The sequence below is a fragment of the Bombus fervidus genome, chromosome 16 (genome assembly GCF_041682495.2).
Source record: "Bombus fervidus isolate BK054 chromosome 16, iyBomFerv1, whole genome shotgun sequence".
Classification (NCBI taxonomy): Eukaryota; Metazoa; Arthropoda; class Insecta; order Hymenoptera; family Apidae; genus Bombus; species Bombus fervidus.
The window spans coordinates 5,269,298-5,296,400 of record NC_091532.1 but is presented as its reverse complement, the minus strand read 5'-3'; the positions used below and the strand labels follow the sequence as shown (position 1 = coordinate 5,296,400).

At 37.1% G+C, this 27,103-nt stretch overlaps 1 protein-coding gene across 6 annotated transcripts in view; it reads left to right on the top strand.

Annotated features, from left to right (window-relative positions):
- Positions 1 to 27,103, top strand: part of LOC139995848 (myelin regulatory factor) — a 68,259-nt gene extending 41,156 nt beyond the window's left edge. Inside the window, exons 2-19 of one of the 6 annotated variants that reach the window (XR_011802081.1) lie at positions 12,249 to 12,342; positions 16,266 to 16,475; positions 16,924 to 17,015; positions 17,463 to 17,785; positions 18,328 to 18,591; positions 18,902 to 19,080; positions 19,266 to 19,482; positions 19,807 to 19,965; positions 20,047 to 20,376; positions 20,543 to 20,802; positions 20,891 to 21,238; positions 21,378 to 21,549; positions 21,634 to 21,709; positions 21,826 to 21,938; positions 22,100 to 22,353; positions 22,538 to 22,766; positions 22,861 to 23,058; positions 23,136 to 27,103. Coding sequence is in view for 5 of the 6 variants with exons in the window: in XM_072019712.1 (XP_071875813.1) it covers positions 12,249 to 12,342; positions 16,266 to 16,475; positions 16,924 to 17,015; positions 17,463 to 17,785; positions 18,328 to 18,591; positions 18,902 to 19,080; positions 19,266 to 19,482; positions 19,807 to 19,965; positions 20,047 to 20,376; positions 20,543 to 20,802; positions 20,891 to 21,238; positions 21,378 to 21,549; positions 21,634 to 21,709; positions 21,826 to 21,938; positions 22,100 to 22,353; positions 22,538 to 22,766; positions 22,861 to 22,935 (3,395 nt within the window). In the remaining variant the exon portion in view is untranslated. Of the gene's footprint in view, positions 1 to 12,248; positions 12,343 to 16,265; positions 16,476 to 16,923; positions 17,016 to 17,462; positions 17,786 to 18,327; positions 18,592 to 18,901; positions 19,081 to 19,265; positions 19,483 to 19,806; positions 19,966 to 20,046; positions 20,377 to 20,542; positions 20,803 to 20,890; positions 21,239 to 21,377; positions 21,550 to 21,633; positions 21,710 to 21,825; positions 21,939 to 22,099; positions 22,354 to 22,537; positions 22,767 to 22,860 lie in introns of all 6 variants that reach the window. The other 5 variants (XM_072019717.1, XM_072019714.1, XM_072019712.1 and 2 more) reach the window with 5 other exon arrangements.

Genomic DNA, 27,103 nt, shown 5'->3' with positions numbered 1-27,103 from the left:
ACTTCTGTAGTCACGGTGCGTTTTGGTGAAACATGCTCTTATGCCATTTACCATATTTTCTTTTTTCTTTACCGATAGAAATGAAAGCGGTGTGATGTTCCCTTTCGAAGTCTTCCTCGATCTATTAAGATATTTATTACTGTTAAATAACCAACTATTATTAATTAACAAACGCAAGAAACGTGGTTAAGATAAAAGTGCAGGGTATACAAAATTGTGGAACGATGGATTTTAAAAGCTGGCAACTGTCGAGCAAATAAAAGTATCACTATCGACTTTGAAATCGTTTGAATAAATCTGGGATATCGAGTCAATTCATCTTTTCCAATTAACGGGTTAAAAATGCGTACAATACGATTTCATTTGTAATAAACAGTCGTTCAAGGAAGCAAACGAACTTTTACCCCAATCTGATATTAAAATCTTCGAATGCAGCTCGTGCTAGACAATGGTTTGCTCTCGTGAATCTGATTAGAAATCGTAAATAAAAGAAATCATAAACGCGTGAATTGAATGTAACAATGATACATACAGGTTAGAAAGAAAGGTAATTAAGGAATTGAAGTAATTATTTATGTCGTAAGTTTATCATTAGATGCATATAAAGTGGCGTAATTGTAATTGTGTTCGTGTTTTCCATTAGTCAAAGTCGGTTCTGGAGGGACCAACTATACCGTAGCGAAACAATGGAGAAACGTGCGACTGCGACTTTCTCCGATTATTAATGAAACGCTTTTTATTGTTATCGTAATGGCGATCCATAGATCCGTGCGCTTTGGCTATCTTCGTTCGTCGGAAACTTCCGGGAAGTAATATCGCTCGAAGTCACTGAAAATGAATTGTAACATGCAATAGTCGTTTTCTAACCAATAATACCGGTAATAGCGGAAGAGTAATATTTTTCTATCGAATCGAACGATTTGTACCATGAAGTCGTTAATTTACATTTCTTATTTCGACTCGAGTGATTTCCAAGTTATTTAAAAAAAAAAAAAAAAAAAAAAAAAAAACGAGAGAAATTGCACGTACAATTCGGGCAACTGGAATTAATTTGCTTTTCGTTTCATATTACGCTCGATAACATTGCGCCCATAAAACCAGGAAATAAAAGACTCTACCTAAAAGAGAAACTATACATTAACTTATAAAAGTGCCGTTTCATCGCGGGATGAAAGGAACGTTATCTTGCTAACGAATCCTTCTAAATCTCTTTCGCGGTTCTAAGAGCCTAAATTAACACTTCGATTTAGATTCAACAACCTTCCCATTTATAACGAAGCGAAAGAAGAGATCATGCAGAGGAAGGAAAATAAAGTAACATCTAGCGTACCGTTACTATAAAACTCTATCATTATACATCTATGAATAGACATACGGTTTAACGAGTTCAATTCAACGGTTATTCGACAAAAAGCATCGACACAGAGATTCCATTATGTAAGATTATTTTAACAAGTTTCGCAAGTTCACAGTTACGCGATGTTTATTTCATAGCCAACTGCATACTTCGGTGAATTACTCCTTGCGAACTTTGTCCAAAAATGTCACTCGATATTCTCTTTCCAATTAAATAATCGTTCGACAAAAGTCTCGAAACAAGTTGCATAATTTTTGCTTTACAACTACACCACGTTCATCCGATATCTTTATACACTAATTGCACTTAGGTTTCATCGACGTCATCCTGAATTACCATTTATAAACCTCTTTAATCGCCGCATCATGTTCTTTCTCCAATTAAACAGTTACTCGATAAGAATCTTCAGCGCAGAGATTCTACTACATAAAATTGTACAATTTTCGCCAGTTCACAGCTGTACAACGTTTGTTCGATGTCTTTGTACATTAATCGAGTGGCCAAGCCGAGGATCCATCGACGTCATCCTGTATTATCTCCCGTGGACCTTTCTAGTCGTCACATCATGTTCTTTCTCTGATTAAATTGTTACTCGATAAAAGTCCTCAGCGCAGAGATTCCGTCGCATGAAATTATAGAATTTTCGCGAATTACAGTTATACGACGTTTATTCGGTACACTGATCGAGCGACGAAGCTTAGGATGCATCGATGTCTCGGTAAATTAGCCCTCGTGAACCGCAGTTAATAGCCACGTGACGTTCTTTCGACACCTATTATCGAGCATCGAACTAAACGTGTGCCGCGTTTATCCGGTGAAAATCGCTGGGATTGCGTGCCCTCGTGGGGTTCAACACCTGTCGGTGGCCGGTTCATCCCTCCGTGACCCTGTAATTGCCGTGAAAAAAGTTGCGTCGAAGCTTACGTTCCCCGATCGTTTAAGCGGTAACACAGTGAGTTCGGCAGCTGCCCCGACGATTAAGGGGGTGAAATCGTCGATTCGGCTCGATTAACTTCCTCCGTTTAAGCGTTCTTCCGGTTCTGCAAGCGGCTACGAGTATCACAGGCAGAGTATCTCACGGGTCAGTTGGTTGAGAAGCGATTCCATGGAAAATTAGTTCCAGCGACAGGTGATCGTTGTAATTTCGATAACTCAACAAAGCAGTAGATCTCGTAATTCTGCCATTGCAATTTCTAGAATATTTTAATCGAAGGAATTCAAAATATTTGCAGTTCTTTTGTTGGAAGAGATTAAAAATTATACGAAATATTCCACTGAAGAAAATCGAAGAGTCTCTGTTAGAAGTCTGAATATTTTTTTCGCGGAAACAACGACAATGTTTTAGTCAGGTTCTTTCGTTGCACATCTAAAAACTATTAGAAAGTCCTTAGTTTGTTCTTTTGTTAAATACTTCTAGGAAATTTTTTATGCAAAATAAAAAGAGCCAGAGGAAGTATTTTATTAGACGATATCTCTAATATTAAAAAAGAAAAAGAACGTTCCGTCTGAGAGAACATTTTACTGCTCCGTAGGTTATATTTTATTCGGATCATTGCCGTGAATTTTTGTTGCAGGTAATTAGTATGATTATCAGTTTCGCAGACAGCGGACGAACTTTTTACGATGCCGAACGAAAGTGAGCTAATTTTCATAGAGGCGACACGGCTCGAACAGTTTACAGCGCATTTCTATTTGCTCTGTCGGAGAAAGTCGACGGTGTCGGGGCTTATGCACGAATCGTTTTGCATCGTTTCGGGCTCGATCGATCGAACCGGACGAGAGTCTGTCCACTTTTATGCCCGACGAGTCGCAATTAAAATCGTGTCTTTTCTATTCTTGAACCCTGCAGGTTATTGACCAACAGAAACATTTACATATGAAACTTCCTGCTTTGCGTCACACCGAATAAAAATAAAAATGCTTGAACGAACCATACTTTCGTTCTTATTCTCACCTTCGTGTTTGTTAAAGTCTCTTGAATGCAAAGTTACGAGAAATCTATCAAGCGAGAAGAGAAGGAGTAGTTTCAAGGAAAAAACTATCTTTCTATATAACGTTGCTTAACATTATGGTGGCCAGAAACACCATTATCTATTTATATATTTCCTTAATTGCTTATTATCCCTACCTTTTTACTTGTATTCCGAATATTCGTAGTTACCAAACTTTTCTAAAAATACGACAAAGAATTTCGTTAATTCTCGACATACAAGCGACCCTCGCAGTATTATTAACTCTCTTTTAATTATTTTCGATTCATTTTATAGCGTTTTTAACGTCGAAAAATATCTTCACACAAAGTTCGAACAAAATTCTTGTCGACACGCACGATTTCTCGTTTCAATTTCACGTCATAGATCTTGTAACGTTATAAACCGTCTTTGCTGGTTAAAACGAGAGAATAAACGAGGTATAAAAATTCGATGATTGCAGCCGGATTGATATAATAAGTTGTCTTCTGTTGATTTCACTTACAAACCTCCTACAACGATTATTTTTACATACTCCCTCTTGATCGGTACGCAACATTTCAGTGTGTTTCTGAGGGACGTGCATCTGCTTTTTCTTATCGTGCAACAGCACAGTTTAAAACACAATTAATCGATATTGCTGGAAGCGAGAATAATAAATTTTCGTGGCAAATCCTGTTCACGACACGAAAGCTACACGTGCAAATGATTACGTGGTCGGTGTGGAACACGTGTCGCCTTTGGTAATATCAAATCCCACGTATATACACCGCCACGTGTCGATTACATCTCGTTCGTGAACACGCTTAAATTTTACCGCTTTTATCCGGCGCAAGAATTTTCTGCGCGCGATTAGTTCTCGTTTCGTGATCACCGAGCAATCATTGCTACCAGCACTGACGCAAGTGCACAGATAAGAGGTATAACGACGTCGCGTTTTAGGTACATTACACCTATCGAGAATATAAAGTAAGTTTGCGGTTCTTTAACTGTCATTAAATACCTCTGACCGAGTGTTTACAATTTTTGAAATTACGATCGCGATCGAATGCTCAACTTATCGTCGAACAGGTTTTCTTGAAATATTCCTGAAATATTGGAAATTCTCTGAATAAACGTAATTAAAAAAGTTTGTCAGAGTTCGCAAGTTTATTTGAAAATTCATTTTTCATTTCTTTCTATGCTCCTTAAACGATAAAATGTAACAAATTAGTTAGTTTTCATCCTTTGACGCGTCTTAAAGATATTTTATCGGTGCGTGTCTATCGGATGGAACATCTCGTTTGTAGCGCTCTGAATTTTTACCCATTGTTAAAAGTTAAACACGTGTTGGAAGGATACACCCTTGACCTAGAAAACGGTAGCCGTGAACGTTTCGACAAGATCGATGTTCGATTGGAAAAGATCGGATTCGAAATCGTTCAGTCAAGGTTGTTCGTTGGTCCATCGAAACGTGAATTCGGGCTTGTTGGCGCACGAATTTACGTAAACACGTAACACTGTTAATGGCATCCACGTTAATTACATTGTTTGCACGTGGAACGAGCTTCAATTCGGATGATTTCGTGGAGTTGCGATGGTCAGAACGATAAGAACTTCCGTTTGCTTCCGAAACTACGATTCCGCTTTCGATTACTTCACATGGAATTGTTCTTTCTGTTATCCGAAATATGTGAAGCTCGAAAGGGACAACGTTGAAAATTCTTCGAGAATAACCTCCGATTCATTAATTAAAGAATTATTAATTAAAGAATTCGATGAATTAAAACGACACAGAAATTCAAATCGATTCTCCACTGTCGACTAAACAAATTTTTCTTTCTATTCTGTAAAAACATCGGACAGCTAACAGAGACAAAATGGAACGGTTTTTTGAGAATAAATTTCCACAATTTCCGATTCAGATCGATCACGTACGAATTAATTGATTAATTAATTAAAGAAGAGTAGAAAATTCAATTCGATTCGCGATCGTCCTAATAATATTTTTCACTCAGTTCTGGAAAAGTGGCGAACGAAAAATGTTGCTAAGGTCCTAGGAACGATCTTTAATAATACAGCGATTTTTACCTTTTAAGCCGGCCGATTTAATGTATAATCACCGCTGTTTCGAGTCGCCTAATGACTTCCTCTTGCTTTGTTCCTAATAACAATGTAATTATTACGCAAAAGGCAGAAACTCGGTGAAACTCCGAACTTGCCCGATGGTGTACACGCCGCCATTGGCGCTCACCGTGGAAAAAAGACAATCTTTTTTTCTTATCTTAGAAAGTTATTCATCCTGCCACGACGATTTTGCGCGGACAATGAAATTGTCCCGCGGACAAACGCGAACGTCCGTCTTCGTTTCTCACTTTCGCATCCCGTCTTCGCCTACCTTTTCTTCGCTTCTGCCTCTAGTTAAATCGAAAAATACTCTGCTCACAATTTCACAAACGCTTTTTTTCCTTTTTCATCGGCTTCCTGTCCATTCTAAATATAACCTGTTCGTTTCTACGCTTTTTCCTACTCTTTTTTCCACCTTCTACTCTCTCGAAATAAATTAATGGGACCTTAAGAAGAGACGAAGAGGTGGACCATTAACGGTTTATTCTACTTTTCGGTATACCTTGGTGTAAAAGAAGAAAAAGAAAGAAAAGAAGGCTGTCGATAGACCGTGAGGTTTTACGTAAAAACTCAAAACTGAGCATAGAACGGTAATTACGTAGTATAGTGTGACTTACTTCGTAAAAATGAGAATATATTTTCTCAGTTGGATTCGTTTAACGTTGAGAAACTGAAAAAGACCGAGAGTCGAGCAGTTAAAGTGGAAAAAAGAAAGTCAAGTTATCAAGAATGGCTATAATACAGTGCGCGAATGTATAAAATATCTAAAGTAGAATACTCGTTATAATCTTTTTGATAGGTAAAATCTAGGTCAAGTTCTATATCCTCGCGTCCAGGAAAATGTCAATTCGCATTTATAGATCCGCGAATTGACAATCGACTTATGTAGAATCGTCGCGCTTTAGATTCTCGCGTTTCAAAGATAATTGAAAAAATTTAATATTTCCATTGTTCTAGCGCGTCGTTGTCGATTGTGCGGCAAAAATCACAGTTGTTTACCTATACATATACACGGCCGGTTGTCGTAATAATATTCAGATTTAAGTCCATCTTGCTGCAGCCCAGGGGCGGTGTTTGGTCGATACTTCGAGGAGGGATTGGTTGGCAACGACCCAACCACCGGTATAATTCAACCCTCGGATTTCTGTCGCGTATATTATATTGGCTTCAGCCTATATTACTCCCCCAGCGATTACTTGGCTGACCGTTTCAAAATGGTGAACGTCTCTTGCGTGAAAATTTTCGATTCGTTCTCTTCCTTAGAACGACGATAAATGGAATTATCATCGTCGAGTAAACAGAATTATATTTGATGAATTTTTATGGAAGACAGAATTTTTACTTGAAACGCGTACAGTCGCAATTATGTGCGATATACGTAGAGTATCGTTCAATTTATATTATTACGACACAGACTAATTATCAGAGTGCGGATTTTTATGTACACAATAAGTCTCTCTCGATATAATTTCGATGATTCCTTCTAAATCTTTTCGTTCCTCTTTGGTTTTTTCGCGAAATTACTTCGCAACTGGCTCGCTTTGCTCCGATTCGTTCGATAGAACGTGTATAAACGAAGTACGTAACACCGTGGACTTTTTCTCTGGATCTGTCAAATTCTTCGAAACTTTCGTTCCACCCGTTGTAAACTATGACTGTTAAACTTATTTCATTGTTTTTTTTTTTTTTTTTTTTGTAATTACACGATAGCGTTACTTTTGCTACGGGAACAGAATTTCTAAGATATCGTAACTCTGATCTGTAATGGGAGATTTTTCTACAAGCGAATAGATAAATAATTTAAAAAATTGGAAGCTAGACGTTTGCTTTGCATACTAAATATCATAACTGTATTGCGAACGTTGATTCGTTTGTGGGAAACTTAACATCGTAAACGTGCACAGAATGCGTATACAAAAATATGTAAAACATGGAAAGCGTAATATTTGTTATGATACTCGGTAGGTGAAATAAACTGCACACGTTCCATTCTCCGGCTTGTGCTCTTAAAAGTATAAATTTCCATGAACATCCGCAGCTTAATCATAACAAATATACTGAACTTTACGATATTTCATATATGTTCGTGTGTTTTGTGCATTCCAAGCATCCTTCAACTTCCAAATTTTTCACCAACGCGCAAAAATCCAGAGTCCAATAATTATCGATAATTCGGAAGCTTGGCGATCGTCGAAGAACAGTTGCCCGCTTAAAATTCCCGATTCGTTCGCCCTGCTATATCGGGACTAAATTCCCGAAAATGTGTAACGCGATTATGCAAAGCGATCGATGTACTTTTAGACAGCGTTCTTCTTATAGTAGAGGAGCCAATTACGATTTTTCTCACGCGTTTCGGTCCCCGTATGTTCTTTCACCTTCGGCGACGATCACCTGGGATTTTCCTAAAGAGCCGACCAAACAAGGAAAAAGAAGATAAAGACTGGACGAAGAGAAACTGGAACGTACGCGAATTTCCATATTACAAAACGTCAGTCTATTTGAGCAGCTTCTAATTCCCTCCCGTTTCGCTCCAATTCCCTCGTATTCTTTTCTTCTTCTTTCTCGTTATTTATATCGTAACGTAGAAACACCACGGAGTTATTTAAAAGGATAATCAGACACACGGAATAGTTTCGTCATGTACGACGATAATTTATTATCTGCATAGGAAATATGCAAATAAGGCAGTTTAGAACACGTTGTCGTCGATTCTCGAACGATTACGACAGGTTTCTCTTCAATCGAATTCCACCATCGTCTCTGGATGCGGTGCTTTCGAAACGTTTCGAGGAAGAGGTAGCCAGAAACTGTTATGCGGCTGCCCGTAAACAGGTTCGCATGAAAACGTAAACTCGTTTTAATGTCCGCCTTAACGCGTGTCCTTGTTCCGTCTTTGCATTTTTATAGGCGTCGCGAAACATACAGCTGCAGTAGCGCGCCGATGCGATTCCTTGAATCTCTGCTCCAACGAACAAGGAAGAAGAATAATTCCATCGATTACTTCGCTGCACCAAAGTTTAGAGTTTGCTCGTCTCGTTTCGCGTTTCCTCGCGAGCTTCTCCACGTTCAAAGCGACGTATCTCCGTCAGCGAGTACAACCGAGTTAAAGGCAGCTAACGAAACCCGAAATTGCAGATTCTAACACTCGAAGATCTGAAATTTAATTTCTTCGCGAGTTTGGAAATCAAAAAATTCGCAAGGTTCAACGTTGAAAAGCTTGCAAGTTTGGAAATTGGGAAATTTGAGAGCTCGAAGAGTCGAAGGTGGAAAGATTTGAGAGTTCGAAGGTTCAAGGATTTTTAGATCTGCGATTCGAAACACCAGACTTTTCAAGAATTTCTTTCTTTTCACCTGAATCTTAATCGAGGGTCTGACGATATTTCTCACTGGCAGCGACGTGCAGCGAACAGTTCGACGAACGAGCAACATGTTTGTCGGCCGGTCGTTGTTACGAACGTGATGACGTTCATTGATGGGTCGAGTTGGCTCGTACGATGCGTATTTTCGAACCAAAGTCTTAAAGGCGCCCTTACACTTGCTCCCTAGCATGAATGGCTGACCGGAAGCCACGAGTTATGACACTTGACATGGAGTCTTAAGCGCTTAAGTGTGGCCAAGCTGCGTGATCACATTGTATTCTTCGTACACAGGCGCTTGAAGTCGAGAAACATGGCCTGATTCTCCTCTGTAATTACCAGCCTCCCAGTAGGCTGACATTATTATTAATTTTAATCCTCGCGAGATTCAGAATTAAAAACAATTTTACAATTGTTCGATATTTTACAATCTTTGTCGAATTGTAATTAAGCTACTTAATTACGGATTTTTATTACGGCAATAAATTATGCTGTTCGATAAGATATTTTTATCTAAACTACATTTTTCTGCAGGTTTCGGCATAATATTTTATCCGCTACGCGAATAACACGTGCAAACGTCATCAGGCGATTCCTTATGAAAAACAAGAAGAACCGTGGAACAAAATTTGTTCGTCGGAGACGTAGTTTTCGCGAAAATCGAATTTCGACATTTATCAAGTATACTTGAACGTGGTTAATTCCAGGCTAAATAGGAGAAAATAGAAATAATAGAATAGAAGATAAGTGGAAAACGTGGAATAAAATTGTTCCATAAAACGCACTGTTTTAGAGAAAATTTAAAACATCTATCATACGCGTGGACGAACTTTAAACGAACAAATTTTATTGCCCGCCTTTTGCTTCTTTTCGCACGTGAAATATTCTCCTTTTGATCATTTACTCGCGCCTAATCGGTAACTAGCCAAATTCACGCATACCAGACGAACTTCCAAAGTCGGTTTTCTCGAAAACTAAGCGCCGGGGAAATTCTATCTGTAATAATAAATTTTATCCTATATTTTCTTTTTTCGCAAGAAATCGCCTCGCGCATTGCACGCGTTATTCGGCCCTATTCTGTGTAGCAAAATTGGATAAAACCCCTAAATAAAAATTATTTGAATCACTCAAAAAAGCACAAACTTCCTCGTCGTATCTATGAAAACGATGGCACAATATTTTTCTGAAACTCAATCTTCTTTTTTTACGCGAATGTTGAAACTTCAGATTCTGTTAGATCTTGGACCAAAAAAAAAAAAAAAACTTATCAATTACTCGTTCTTGGCAATAAAATACGTTTGTTTACGAAACTTTTGTACGAGTTTCGTAGTTCAACGGTGAAACTATTGATCGAGATTTCTCTCCGATACCGATCGTCGATCGGACTTTTCTCGTCCGAGTGGAACCTCGTAAATCAGAAAGCAACGTTGCGGTGTTCACCATGGAGGATTTTACAGGGAAGGAATTTACACGATCGAAGAAATTCCGGTGCGATTCTACCGCGATGCACATGTTCGTGTACGTTGACACTTTGATCCTTCGGCCGCATAGCCTTCCACCTCTAATTGGCCGTGAAATTCTCTCCCACTCGATGAACTCGCACTTTCTCTTGCACCGCGATCATTAGAATCCATAAGCTGTTTCCTAAGATTCCTAACATCGCGTATCGTTACTTATCGTTAGACTGCGAATTTTAATGGAAATTCGGATTGTTAGAGAGTAAGAAAAGTTCGGTGGAAATTTACTTTACTTAGAAATCGTATCGAGCAACTTATATCGCATATTTCATACAGTTTTGCGTATTATACGCGTACTGTGCGTCCCTGCGTCTCTAAATTTAACGTTATTTACTATTGTCACTAAATCGCGGATTTTAAAACGAGAACTTACGTCTTTGTACAGGCGATTTGTTTTTATAGAGAAACAGAAGTTTAATAGAAATCTGCTTTATTTATTAGAAATTATAACTAATAGATACTTCACGTCGGATATTTTATATATATGTTCGCGTATTATTCGCATGCTGTATTTTTGCATTTTTAAACTCTATTATATCTAGCTAGCGTTAAACACACGATGCTATGCGAATCGTTCAGAATAAAATTACAGCAGTTAATCGTTGAAAGGTAGAGATTAGCTACTACGTTACGAGCATTAGTTGTTTCAAAGTTCACTTCGCCATTTATCGTCGTTCGACGTTTCAAAATAGTAGAGTCGATCGGTTTAGCTTCTCTAGGGGTTCGCGTAACAAATCCGCCAGGAAAGCGAAGACATAGGAAGACATAGGTTGATGGTAAAACGCAGTAAAATACGGAATTCCACAGAGACATAGAATTAGCGACTGCATTGTCCAATGATTTCGAAATCAATCCCTTACGTGTGTTCGGCCGAGAGACCTTTAAGAAGACCTCGAGGTGAAATATGTTCATGCCTCTACGTTGCTTGTTCTCACCTGTAACGCCTCGTTACTCCCACGCGGATGTCTCTCTCACGGAATACCTGAATTACCTGCATCCTCGTTCCTAAACGCAGCTCGCTGCAAGAAATAACTCGGATACATAAACCAGAATACGTATCGTTTCTCGCCTTTATTCGTCAACTTGGCGAGCAAAGAATCCTTGCAACGATCGCGCATTTCGTGATTATATTCGAAGATCTAATTTTCTAAGAATCTGTATGTACTAACAAGAGAAGACTCTGAAACCATCGATTCAAAAAATTATGAAACTTTGGGAATATGCAGAGGATATTGCATTACTTTTTTCTTTTTGCTGTTCAAATTCACCGTAAGAGGAAGAAATCGACTCCTGAAAATCCGATATCGCGTCACAGCTCGCGAATCCCAAGAGACAGGAAAAAACGTTTCGGATAAAATTTACTCACGTTAATTAGGACTCTCGTTTGGGGAAACGATTCATCAACGTTATAGCGTGTTATAACGCAAGATCGAAAGCAATTGGATATTCACGCGTCGATTTCAAGCCTTTAAAATAAATTTCCGCGGCGAAAAGAGATTGCGTAATAGCTCTACGCGTCTCCGAGGTTTCACAATTTTCAGGATTTGGGATCTTTACCTGTAAGTATTAGAAGAAGAAGAGCAATTAGAAATTTTGTAGAAAATTCTTCTCTAATCTTCATCTTCTCTTACTTATCGCGCATTCGAAATACTTTAAACCTTGCGACAGTGGTTATTCGTTTTTTAATACTTTATAATAACAAACGAACGTTTCATTATCGTTTTCGATTGTATTAAACGATTGGCTAATACGTCGCAGACAATTTTGCTACTAAAACCAGTTGTCTTGGTTGTTCTATTATTGTTTTGTGTTTTCACATCGTAAGACACCACAAGAAGATATATTTAGACGAGATTCGCGTCATCACGATCTCATAAGATCTTTGCCAGATAACAATCGTAAGGTAGCAGAATGAAACACGAATTCTTCTCGTTTTACACAGGTCGGGGCGATTTCGTCGGAGGCATAGACAATGAGGCCCTGGACTTCTCGCAGTTGGAAGATTTCATCAACAGCGACAGCGAACAACCCGCCACGTAAGTGATATTTATCCTTCCACGTATTTATTTCTGATATCATTTTTTATATCTTGTAATTATTTTACAATTATTTTCTATCCTATATTCATCCAGAGCAATACAAATTTCCTATTTAAGAAATTGCTTAATTTTCGGTTAGAAGTTAATCGTTTGATTAACTTGTTCGAAGGATATTCCGTGTTTTGTAGCGGATTTTTCAAAAATTTGGAAGCGGACGCTGACTGAAACGATAAACAGTTAAGAGATTGCTAAGGCGATGAATCGAATTCGTTTTCAAGTATCGATAAACAAACTTGTAGCTTTTTACGCCGACGCGACGCGTTAATTATTTCAATGTTGCAATTAACAGAAGCTGAGTTTTCTGTTTAGCTGAGATTTCTATCTACGTTTGTTACACGATGAAAATGTCGCACTTTGATCGGACAGCGCATGATTTTAAGTTGTCTTTCTCTCTTTTTTTTTTTTTTCTTTCTTTTGTTTTAATGAACACGACGTTTGACTTGAACTGGAAGCCATCGTTAACGCCTACATCACAGAGACACGTGTGCGTGTGTAACAACGTTATGCAAACAGAATCTCCACTTCCATGATTCGTCAGTGTGTTCTACTTATCAATCTCTTCGCATCGACTTTCATGAATTCTTCGATAAAAACGAAAATTCTGCGTACATTTGTTTGTTAATTTTTGAAATATTTCCAGCTCGTACAATACACTGCAACTAGATATATACATTTTATAAAATACTGAAATCACTGGTAACATGCGTAAGTGTTCGTACAAAATAAAATTGTTCATGAAGATAGTGGCTCGCAAAAGTATTCGTACCTTTGTCACGGCAAGCTTTCATTATTTATATCGCACCTGTTATATTAAACATTTGGAAATTTTATTAACACTGTAATCTGACGCGACTGACGTTATCATATCGCAGGATATTTATATAACAGCGGCAGGATATTCGTTGTAAAGTTATATTTAGTACAAAATTAGATACACGATATGGATAGTTATTTTAAACATATAAAAAATATTGCAAAAGAATCGACCAAGTACCAATACTTATTAACACTGTGCATGATTACACGTTTAAGTGGTTTTGCTGTCTCTGCAAAGTACATACTCGTCCTGAATATCTTGTAACTACTGTGTATATTTTCAGAAGCGTTAAAAATTTTCCAACATGATCATGACAGTTGGGTGTCATTACACACACGTAATATATCCATGAAAAGTGTACGAGCGCTTCCGCCAGTCACTGCAATAAGAAATCTCCTACTATTTGCGTTTTCAAATTATTACGTAAAACAAATCCAATAATTCGTACAAAATGTTAGGTTGTCCGAAAAGGTTGTCTTTCTCTTACAGTCACGTCTTTTACAACGATGCATCTTTATACAGACATGAAGCCTAATCTGTCGAACGTTGTGATCTTTATTTTGATAGAACAAAGTGAATCATACGTAATTCGATAAAATAATATAAAAGGAAAAATGTTGTATATCCATTATTTTCTTATAAAACGAAAGAAACTTCTTGGACGACCTAATACCATAACTATACGTACACATTTTGCGCACGAATACCGAGAAAATGATAAAATAACGTGAAAGTTATAAAATAACTGCTCGAAAAATGTAAAAGGATCTACAGCTAGTTACTTCTCCAAATTATTGAATACCTACAACAATATACTTCGTAACTGGAAAATACTCGACCTCCGAATACCTATCTGTAAATTGTTCACGATTTACGTATTTATCAACGTTCCTCTGCTCGCCGTATTCACAGCTTACAAACGCCACACGCAAAATGACACTTTCATCCGGTGCATCTGAAAACATTCGATAAAAACAGATAATGGAAAACTTATGGCCGACAGTGTACACGTCTGCATAAAACGCGTGCAGAAGAAAAAGGATGGTGCACGCGTGTGACAGACACGAACGTACGAACAGTCGTCGAGTACAGTCGTCGAACACAATAATCGTGTATGTATAGGAGCGTGCGCGCGTGTAGAAAAAGCAGACAGATATCGCGTGGTAGCGACCGCAGAGGTGTAATGATATAATGACAGAGACAGGCTGGACGGAATTGATGGAATCAGTGCTTGCCGTGTTAGGCCTGGTAATCCAACCTAACGCACTCGTCCCATTAAAGGCCCCGCGCTGATCTCAGAAACAGATTTCATTCACGGATCAACCGAATGGAAGCTCTTCACCCTTGATCCCTGTTGCGCCGCGGGTCAATGGGATTAAAACCGCTGGAAATTGTCTATTATAGCTTCCATTCCGTGTTTCATATGCGATTCTGTACGATTTTCGACGGCGCGGTTGTCTCGAAATAAATTTCATTTGGCAAAATCAAATTTCATTTGGCAAAATCAAAATTCATTTGGCAATCGAGGTAACGTCGGTTGGGATTACGATAGCTGGAAAAATGGCCCATCGTAGCTTTCGTTTTCGGTGTTTCGTATATGATTTTGGGGCAAAGTTTGCGAGCCGAGCGAGTCTTGGAAAATAAGGGTTGTTTGGGAAAATTAATCGAACGCAAAATTGAAGCGTGATCTGTGTTGCGTCGAGGGTCGATCGAAACAGCTGGAAATTGCCTGTCGTAGATGATTCTGGAGGAAACTTGGAACGTTTGCCGGAACTTCGGAAATTTAGAGAGACAGTAAATTATGACTCAAGCGACTCGTCGAAAAGGAGTTTTGTTTGAGAAAATTAATCGAATGTCAACTGTTTGAGAGCGATCCCTGTCGTGTCAAGGGTCAATAGAGTTAAAACAGCTAGAAATCGTCTATTATATCTTCTACGTTGCGTGCATGATTCCGTAGAAAGTTGAAGAAGTTGAAGGATTTGTGTAAGACTTTAAGACGTTTAGAAACAGGCTATCGACCACAATTTTTGTGGACTTCTATTGTAGACGTAAAATTTGGATTAAATTGAGAATCTGAATAGCGAGGAATTAAGGATCGAACGAATTAAGAAAAAACGTTAGATTTAGCTTTGGTAAACGATATTATAATATCAACGTCACGATATTGTTTACTGATCGCCACGAACGAGAGATAAAGTTCTTTCCAATAAACTGTTAGCAAGGAATGCATAAAAAAAGAACGTAATTGTTCTTGAGCTAAGAAGAAAATATTCAATGGTAATTGGTACAAGTTTCAAGGATTCGTGGATCTGAAATCGCGACAGGATAATTGCATAATTACGAGGGGCAATATAATCGTATCTATTATTCAATGTAAATCCTTGTTTAGATCGTGTCAGGGAAACGGAATTCGTAGAAAAGTCTCGAACGGAAAATCCGAAAATCGAGTTTTCTCTTGGCAGCAGACAATTGCCAATATCGATAACATTGAAATACATTGAAACATCGAGTAATTTGTTATTATCATCCGTTTATCCATGATAATTATTGCAGCCGTCGATATCGATTGATTCGTTAAGTCGCAATCATTCTTCTCGGACAAAGTAGCCGCTTCGTATATCGAACGTTAAAATAGGAAAACAATTTACTTGAAATAAACCTATAATTAATAAGACAAGAGTATGATTGGATAATGACCTATAGCGCATAATTCATTTCTTTAGACGATACGTTGGAAGATGCAAACGTCCGATAAATTCCTGCGATTCTTCCATCATAGGACCTCTGTAAATCTACAGTAATATAAAATAAAAAAATCTTCTACGCTTCTAAATTTGTGAACTTTGTACGAAACAGGCGACCATCCCGGTATTCTGCTACCTCATAAAAATCGTAGCTTATGATTATCTCATTTTATTAGCACGTAACGTCTCGTAATTTTCAGTCGTACGATCAAATTCTCATCTCATTGTGTACCATTCGTTCAGTCGGAGTGAACGCTTATTTTTACGCTGCGATTGCACGACTAATTATTTCATGGTAGATATTTCGCTGATACATTGGCGCATAATGAGAACGGGGGTGGAACGACGACGCACGGTGGTCGTGTGGAGGCGGCAACCACTCAACAACCACCGTCTCGATTACCATCGCCGATTACCCAAAGTCATCCGGCCTCGAGTACGTGCACATCCGGTACCACCACTGTACCAAATGGCGCCGCTTACAAGGATCCGCAATCGTACGTTCACCCGTAAGTCGAGTTCGCCTAAGCCGAGGGCTAGAATGTCAACCTCGTGGATTAAGTAATTCGAAACCATTCACGGTTTAAATCCTTATAAATTGATACTCTCTGAGAACCATTTTTTGTGGATGTAAATAATCTAACGGTCGCTATGCAGGTAGAATCGTTGCTTTCTTTTTTTTTTTTTTTTTTTTTAATGAATATTTACGCTCTTTCTTTTTAATTTTATTTAAAACTACGGGCAATTTAACGCGATAGAAATCGGAAACGGTTATGTCACTTTGTAATGGTAACATAGAGAAGAGGCTATTAAGGAAATTAGAAATTTTGCAATAAATAAATCATTCGTACTGATGTTCTGACATTGATTCATGCTCATGATTGGTAAGATGAAATTGCTGCGAGTCTGAGAATTATTTAGAAGTACGAAACGCTTTAGCTGGCCGCTTTGTTGTAGACACGCTTTGCCAGAAAGCCCACCGGACAGCGGCAGCGAACCACCGTATTCTCCGCCAGGTCACAACGACACACAACATGTACATTCACCGCGTAAGTTCACAAAATATTCTGTTAAAAATTCAACGACGCTGTGCTCGATGTTTGATCGATAGATATTCCTACATTTAACTACGAGTCCATAAAAATATTCGAACTTTCTCTCTTTATGTATTAACCCCTTGCCTTACGATTTGAGTTCCAATAGCGCGTGCCATAAGCGACAACATGGTCGGTGGCTAATTTTATTTTACAAGATGTTTGATAAATTATTACTACCAATTGATCATTAAACAAGAAAGATTTACTCTCTTGGAGTAAATGATAAATCAATAACATCGACGTAACAAACACGTTTCTCATACGATACCGTAGGCTAAAAGGTTAAACGCTTCGTAACAATGATACTCGGAATATATTTGCTAAAGATACTTGGTTAATATTTATGATGATATTTAGAATATTTTGTGAAAAATTTGCAAAAACCATGCGCAATTGCAGATCAAAAGGTAGCTCTTCAGGAGATGCTTCTTCATCACCAAGGCAATCAGGCAAATTATGCACCAAATTTACTACCGTCCTCTCCGAGGACTTTAACATCCTCCACGGATTCGATGCTGCTAACTCATACAGTGCTGACGTCTCACCTCGGCCCAGGAACGCCGAATATCCAATCGCAACAGCCGATAGGTCAGACTTTAGTACCTCTGCCACACGAGCACAGCCCTGGTAACATGAACACGTTGTACTCGTCGTTACAATCGGCACCCAAGAAGAGAAAATTGAGCCAGGATGGTCTTGTTCATGTGAAGCAGGTGCAACGAGTAAAATTTTTTTACTGTCATGATTATACTAAAGTAATTAGATACTTAAGAAACTGTGATTCAAAGATTACAGGAAAAGAATATAATAAAGTATATCTTTTGTTTGTTACAGGAGAGCGATATCACTTTCTATCAATTCGCGTATTGTGTTACTAAAATTGTATTTTTATTTAACCTTCAGATTGGAAGAATAATTTTTCCCACTTGTGAATCGCTTAAAAATCATCCATCACTTTTTACGCGCAACAGCTTGTATTTTCATGGATTTATCGTTTATTCTTCGATCTTTATCAACGTAATAGAAAAATTGTAGTACTTGATTGTTGGTATTTAATTAAACGTGTGAACTGAATTATATTTCCTTCCTGTGGTCTTTATTTCCGGATAGATTGTATTAAAATTCTACATCTTGGAATATAAGTAGATAGAGAATACAAGTGAAAATGTATTTTATGCTCGCAAATATTTTTTGTCAAATTCACATCGTGAAAGATGATTGAAAAAGTATCGTTGACCGATCTGATACATTCTTATTTCTTCAGGAACCTGAACTGGGTACCGTGGAGCACAGTTGCAGTAGCAGCAGTGCAGTTCTCGATGGCGACGAAGTGGCGGACAATAGCTATATAGATGCCAGCTATCAGTGCATCCGATTTCATCCCTTTCAGCAAACTTCTTGGCACGTTCTATGCGATCATAATCTGAAGGAACTTCCAGTGCCTCATTACCGAGTAGACGCGGACAAGGGATTTAATTTCAGCAATTCCGACGACGCGTTTGTGTGCCAGAAGAAGAATCACTTTCAGGTATAAGAGTTTCAAAGGAATTTAACAAAATAACCGTTGAATACCATTTAGATTAAGAATATTTTGTTTATACTATATCATAGTATCAAAAGATACATCAAAGTATAGCGCTTTTTATAATATTCGATAGGTAAATAATCTACCCAAGTCCTACTCTTCCAACTATATTCTCAAACATGTGAATTTGCATAAAAATCCGCAATCTATACCACTAGCGTTACATTAATCAAACTTTGGGTCAACGATACTTTTCTTGTATATTATTCGAGACAATGAAATCAACGAATGTAATTACACGAAATATCTTCAGATTACTTGTCACGCTCAGCTCCAAGGTGGAGCTATATTCGTTCGAACCGGTGAAGGTTTGAAGAAGATAAGCAGTTTTCAGCTACACTTTTACGGCGTCAAAGTTGAGTCTCCGACGCAGACTATCAGAGTGGAGCAAAGTCAAAGCGACAGGAGCAAGAAACCGTTCCATCCAGTGACGTAAGTACACAGACAAATTTACAACGAATCGATCGAACAGTGTGCATTATTCTTTTTTTGTTTCACATTTTAATATCACACGCGATGTGAAAATTATGAAGCAAAAACGTTTCGGAATCTTTGGTGCGAAATTCTAGCCGCTTTCTCACGGGAACTATTAAAATGGTTACGTTACACTAAAATAGAGCTGCTTTCAGGGTGGAACTAGGCGGCGAGCATGTTACAAAAGTAACCGTTGGCCGTCTTCACTTCAGCGAGACGACCAGCAACAATATGCGAAAGAAAGGGAAACCGAATCCGGATCAAAGATATTTCCATTTAGTTGTTGGCCTGCACGCACACACCGCTGACCAAGCCAGTTATCAGGTGGTAGCTCATGCGTCCGAAAGAATAATCGTCAGGGTAATTATATCTCTAATTACGATATCATCCAGATTCAATCTGCCATTTAACTTATCCTGTTACGAGCTATAAACCTTACCGAAGAAATTGTAGAATATTTTTATTTCTTTAGCGAAGAGTAACAACTGTGTTAAATTCACCACATTTCGATTTTATCATTCTTCTCCTATTTGTAAAGATATACCGAAGAAAAGGAAAAGAATTTGTCAGGATTAAAGACGATGTTTTCTGAAAATAGCCGATAGATAGACAAAGTTTTATAAGAAACTGTTAGGGAGTAATATTTAAAAAAAATAAAATTTGTCACGAAATGAAACGGTGCAGGCAAGTAATCCCGGCCAATTCGAGTCGGAAGGCAGTGGCGTTGGCGCCGAAGGTGGTTGGCAAAGAGGAGCAGCACCGGATAGCGTTTACCATGCCGGCCGAGTTGGAATTAACACGGATAGGCCTGACGAAGCTTTGGTTGTCCATGGCAATATGAAAGTACTGTCATTTAGTTACAATACTGTAGCACAGATATGACGACTTAACAATGGAGCCATTGCTAATGAATAATGTTCACAGGTGACTGGCCATATTGTCCAACCCAGTGATGCACGGGCGAAACAAAACGTACAGGAAGTGGACACGCGTGAACAATTGCGAAACGTGCAACAGTTGAGAGTGGTTCGTTATAGATACGCTCCAGAATTTGCACAGCATTCTGGTTTGGGTATCAAACAGCAAGAAGACACGGGTGTCATAGCGCAGGAAGTGCAGCAGATACTACCGGAAGCTGTGCTGCCAGCTGGTGACATTGTCCTTCCTAATGGCCAGAGGATCGAAAACTTTCTAATGGTGAACAAGGAGAGGATATTCATGGAGAATGTTGGTGCTGTGAAAGAACTGTGTAAAGTAAGATGCTCATCCGAACTTTTCATCCTTCAACTTCTTCTCCTTCCATCTTTATCCTCTACTTATTATTCCTATATCTTTTAATTCCTTTAGTATCCTTATTGTTTGTGATTTTTATTTGAACTCGTCGTCAGACAGTGTGCTGAGATTTTGTGAAATTTGTCAGGTAACGGATAGCTTGGAAACTCGCATAGACCAACTGGAGCGAATAAACAAGCGGCTGGCGAAGCTGAAGAGGGGCGACAGTCTGAAAAGTTCGATTAGTACAATCTCTAGTATATCAAGTAACAAATACTCATCCTCTATCAATAGTAAAACTACCGTACAAGGTAAAGGAAAGAAGAGCGAGCGGGAGGACGAACTTCTGTGCAGTAATAAGTTCATCCAGATTATCATTGTTATACTTATCCTTATTATGGCGTTTTGGTAATTAAAATTTCTTACATACAACTTGTATATGCTCTTGTACTAAACAAATTACTTGAGTGTTTGATCGAGTGTATTTAAATTTCAGCTTAGTAGCAATGGCGACGTTATACTTCTTAGAATATCAGAAACGCAGCAGCCTCGAGTGGACCGCGGTAGCTAGCAATGGAATGTTGGCTATAAGACCGGTTCATCCGTCGACAGCGTCGAGTACGCCTAATTACGATCCTCGGTACAATTCGTTGTTAGATAGTACATTGTCGTCTTCGTATACCAAGCACGGATCCCATAGTAGAGGCTTGGACAGTAGTTTGTCTGTGAAAACCAACGCGTTCTCCACGCAGGCGCCTCATACGAAACAACAGCTTTACTCTCAAGAAATTACTTGGTATCCTATTAGTCATTCTGGGCCGCAACCAAAACTTGAGAAAAATAGGTTTGTAATTATTAATAATTTTAATTATTCCTTACTCTATTATTTACTGATAATTATTAAAAATGATCGATGTAAGCAATTTACAGTATCCTTTGTTTCCTTCAAGTTTGAGATATTTCAATGCGTTAAATTATTTTAGCGAATTTCCTGGAAACTGGTTGGGTAGACATGGCGCCGGTGCTATTCCCAGTAACGTGGATGAAAACGATCAAGGATCGGAAGTGGACTCGTCTTTGAACAAAGGTCCAATTCCACTAGGTAGACCGTCGAATTGTCCCAGACACTTTAGCGAGTTTGAAAATCCCTGTCAGGTAACATTTTCTCGAATCGAATCTTTTATTTTGTCTTATTCCTTTTAATGCTTGTATTTTAAATGCATATATATTGTGCTTTAGATATTCTGTTGTACAGCCAAGATTCATCAGTTCGAGGATCCTCAACCTGATCATCCTCCGGAGAAGAAATCAATCTGTAAGTCTCATGTTACTTTGTCTCTAAAATTTTCTCCTGAATATATTAAAACAACGCAATAAGAAATACTTTCCCGTTGATGAGCGTAAACAAGAAATTCCTATTTTATTTTTTAGCAGATCACATAGAACAGCCATTGAACGTGTACGAGGAGAAACGTAAAATAAGCAAAAGTTTCCAGAATGGTATCAATCCGTCTGATCCAAGCACGCAGACACTTGTAAAAGAAGTAAGAGAAACATCAATTAATTTTTTATGTTAAAGATCATCTTGGATAGCGTAAGAATATATTCTATTTATTTATTTGTTATTAATTAATGTTGTTGTAATTAAAATTGTAAAATTGTAAAATTGTAAAATTGTTGTAATTAATTATTCTATTTGTTACAGAACAATTACAAATATCTGCATAAAAGAACAAGGAGAGAAAGCGGTAGTGGAGATTGGGCGGAAGTTGCCAGCAACGCTGCTGGATCGTTACCACCAGAACCAAAGCCACAGTTGTGGATAGTGGCAGAAAGCTTTAATACTTCGCTCGATCAAAAGTATTGTTCCGCGTCCTCGCAGGATACGCCGAATAATATATCTTGCATCATTCCTTTGTCCAAATATATGCCAGACGTTCAACTTACGTTACATTTTATGTAAGTTTATAATTTTTTTAGACTATTAAGGTACTAATGAAATAAAAAAAATGTAAGTGAAATAAAATATATCTAAATGTTGTACAGTAAGTAATGGAATAAATAAAAATGTGATTCTGAATATGTTTCACATTGGAATATTCCACGTGTTTAATTATAATCTGATTCTTCGCTTATGCTTCAGTGGAATGCCTTGGTACGGTCAAGTAGTGCAACAGTGCTCCTCGCCAACAAATCCTGGCGTCGATGAGTCTCTAATTTGTGGCCGGAAATACACGATGCAACAGCAGGCTCAGCTGAAGATCGACATTGAAAGTAACAATCAACGGGGAGATCAATCCTTCCCCCTCGATGTTGCTCATTATCTCAGGAGAACGTTGAGGTTTCGTGTACCTACTGTACAGCCGCAAGAGGTAATTAATCCTGTCATTTCAAATTAAATATCTTTTCTCTCAAAATGTTCATAAATATTACAATTTCTCTCTTCTTTCGATTTCTCTGTTACAGAATATCTGCAAGAATAAACACGGTGTCGATTACTCGGAGTACACGTTGCACTTTTATCGAGATTGCGACGAATGATTACTTTCTTAACGGAAAAAGATTCTATCCGTTGAACATCTATGCAGCCAGGACCTTCTTGTGCCTTCGTGACATATTCCGTCTCCATTTTCTCCAACTATGAAATTATATACAATGTGTTTGGTAATATATCTATAATATACATATCGTCAAATGAATCTGTAACTGTATTTTATATGTTATTACGATATACTATGTAGGATGAAGACTATGATGATCAATAGGAACGGATAGATCTTACAAACTCAAGCTAGATGTAATGTAGTAGAACTTAGAATTTCCAGTTCATCGGTTAAGAAATTATACGTGCTCCTTTGCGTTAAAGACATTGAGAGTATAAAGAATTCATTAGTTGATGGGTGGTTATTTAAAGATTTTATTATTTTTCTTGTTGTAGAAAACATGAAAAGCGGTAGCGAAAATAACGTTATTAAGTGTAAAATATTGTACAAAATGAATTAAATTTAACGTTAAAGATGCAATTTCTCAACTTGTATCAATACATATATACCTATTATCTCTTTTTTAAATCAGAATAATTTCAAGATCACACCCATCAACTACAATCAAGGATCGTAACGTATCGTTCCAATCATTTTTACGTTATTTATACTCATGTACAGAATATTATCAATATTATTACTATTATTATTATTATTATTATTACTACTATTATTATTATCGAAGGAATATTCGCACTACATTAAGAGAAAGAATCTAACGATCGATGTTCCAGTCAAATCATACGTTTGGTTTAATTTATCGATTATATTCTATGTACAGCCTATATATTTTCATTCATTGCCGATCTACATATTCACTATCTAAAGACAAAACGTATCACGTAGAAAAATAACAAACGATATATTCTCTAAAAAGTAAAATGGACTTTACAATGGGACAGAAACTAGGAAGACTTTCAACTAAACGTGAATAATTTATCAAAAATGTTTATTTATTAAAAGTGTACAAAGCAATATCGGTCATTCTTTATTAACTTTCTTCTTAAGATCTTGATGTTGCACGATCTTAAATTTCATTTGGATACGATGAACATTCGCGAGGCGCGTTATCATAGAATTTCAAGTTCCTAAAAAAGGTATTTGTATGATAATTGTCCATTTCGTATGGTAGAATTAGTTGCATACACTTTATTTGCACCTACTCTCTAAGCAATCTTTATTCGTTGCATGCGAGTAGATCGCCGCTATTCACATCGAATCATTATTATTGATATCACTATTATTGTTGCTAATTACAATACCTAATAAGACTACTATCGTCGTTACGTATCTGTAATTAAATTCAAGTTATATCTTTGCATTCACGAGATTCCAAGTGCTATCCTATAATTAGTTACTTTACTTTTAAACATCTTAAAACAAGAGGAAGGAATAATTATCTATTGACATGCGGGGTGTTAAAAGACGTTGCGGTCAAATCTTAAAGGCATCATCGAAACAAGCAAAACATCTTAATAAGCAAATAGCTGCAAAAATACAAAGTTTCAAAGTTGTACCATTTTTTAAACTACTATTTCAATAAGTTTTATCTTCTAACATAATAGCAGAGTTTTATTGGCACTCTACGCTTGTAAAACTACAACAACATCCTTCTATTTACCATTGCCGAGTGACATCACATGTTTGTCTACAATTATGTAATACTAGTTGTACTAGCTTATTTTATTTGATTTTGTAATAAGCGAACAGTCGTAACAGCTCGCTTCAGATGCTTTAAACATTGACCTAGTTAAGTTTGTTACTCCATAAGAGTAACATTCGTAGCTAAAACTATTTTCCGACGATCAAGCGAATAATTTTGTGCTCGTTTTTATTAAGATATTTTTATTTCTTTCGATAACTTTTGATCAAGTGTATGTTACACGCTCGACTGCTACATTTTTTAGTACTCTGCATGTATACACCGCTGGCCAGAAATTTCAATCCAGTTGTACCTATCACATAAAACCTCTTGTCGACACTGTTATTAATTCGAAGCGATTCCAATTAAATAGATTGACTAAGAACATTGATTAAATCTCTTGAGAACCTCGACTAAAGAATTTTCTAAAACAAATTGATATGTCGTTGAACACATACGTTCAAAGAGATCGTGCAAAGATTCCAAGCTTTCGGCCAGTTGTGTACGTACAAGTTAACACATCGTCGTTGTAATACGATTAATATAATTTATCGTAATTTCATTTGTATTTCTCTTAGACAAAATCCAATTTCTTTGACGCGTTATTCCACTCTTCTAATTTTGTATTTATCTCTCGTGTATATGCGATCGAAACGCGCCACTTCTGCCGTCCATACGTTTTCCTTACGCGGAGACATTTTATTGTATGTTTTAAGCGAATATTGACAAATATCCACGTATATAATATATACATATATACATATATATATATATATTTTTACAGAAAATGTAAGCTCACACGCACGAGCTTACGGTTAGCGCGTATCAATTTTTCATGTACGTGGATCGTGTAAAAAGAAGACGACGCTGTTGTACAGTAATTATACGTAATGATACGCGTGATAACAATAATTATACGCAGATATACACGCAACGTATAACACACACTGAAACATTAGAAATGTTCGTTAGAAAGTAAAGTAGATATAGTCATGTAAGAAAATTCGACCGTTCAATTCAAATTAATTCGACGATAGTTCCCATAGTATTATCTCATTCTCGATACTTTATTTCATCTGCAATTTCATCTTCTGATTTCTTTTTATTTATATATACTTTTCTGGTTCGATAAAATGATTACAAACATGTGAAAAGATTCGTCAAGAATAACAAAGGATGAATCGTATTTCGACTATTAATATTATATTGCCTAATATATATATATATATATATAATATATATTTAATATAAATATGCGTGTGCATATGATATCACAGTAATATTAATATTCCGCGTATAATTGTTCGTAAATGTTCATTTTATACAAAATCTACTGAAAAAAGAAAAAAAAAGAAAGACGAGTAGGTCTTGTATAAGGAACGAATGAGAGAGAATATTTGGTGTATTATTTCCTTGGAGGATTCTACGAACAATCGACATTTGTATATTTTTCATTTATCATTCGTAACGCTTTATTGTTGCTTTTACGTTCGTTATCGTTTATTGTATCGCTATAACGTAACAGAACTTGTTATTGTTTTATATTTCGATGTATTATACCGACAGGTATCTGAAAGGAAGAAAAAAGAAAAGAAAGGGAAGAGAAGGATCTACGTATACAAATTTTAGTTAATTTTTCATGACTCCGCAGGAGGATTGATTTTTTTTTTTTTTTCTTTTTGTTTATTTGTTCCAACTGAAACGAAAATAGACAAAGTGATCGCAGAAGTGTCATAGTGTTGCAAGCAAAGCAAAAATTCGGGATAAAATAGAACGTCTATAACGATAAGTACGTATTTCGTAAAGGAAGAATTTCTCTTTTAATATAAGTAGCATAATCTCGTAAGCCCTAAGTAATTGTCAGTAGGATTTGTACATATAGTTTCTAGCGTATAGCGATGGTACGCGTACTACTTGCGGTAAAAGAACGTTCTGAAAGACGTTCGTCTTCGAGCGAATTAGAGATCGTAATATGTAATTATACGTAATTGTAATGCTGTCGATGGAAAAAGACGAATTACACGGAGACATGTAATTTTCCAGTGATATTGTACGCGTCGTATCAACCGATCGTCGATGTTTTGCGAAACAAACGCGGGCAAGATCGGTCGTTTATTGAAACTTGACGAAAAATTCGGTATACAAGTTAATTGATAAGTTAATTTACAATATTTAAATATTTAAATATATTGGTATCTATATTTATGGAAATTACCTGGTAACAATCGATTCTACGCTAAACTGGATATTAATTTTAGAATCTCTTCTTCGACGAATTTTTAACGATGGCGAAAGGTTTCTTTGTTGAACGCTTTTGTTTTATTTATTTCTTTTCGGTGATCTCTGAAAATGGCGAAAGCATAGTTGTTAAAACTCGAGATATCGAGTGAAATTAATCCTAATTATAATTAATGTGCAATTTGAACGAGGTATATTAAAAAAAAAAAAAAAAAAAAAAGAAGAAGAAAAGGAAAGAAAGGATACTTTGAACGTGATCAATGAATAAATGCAATTGAACGATTGA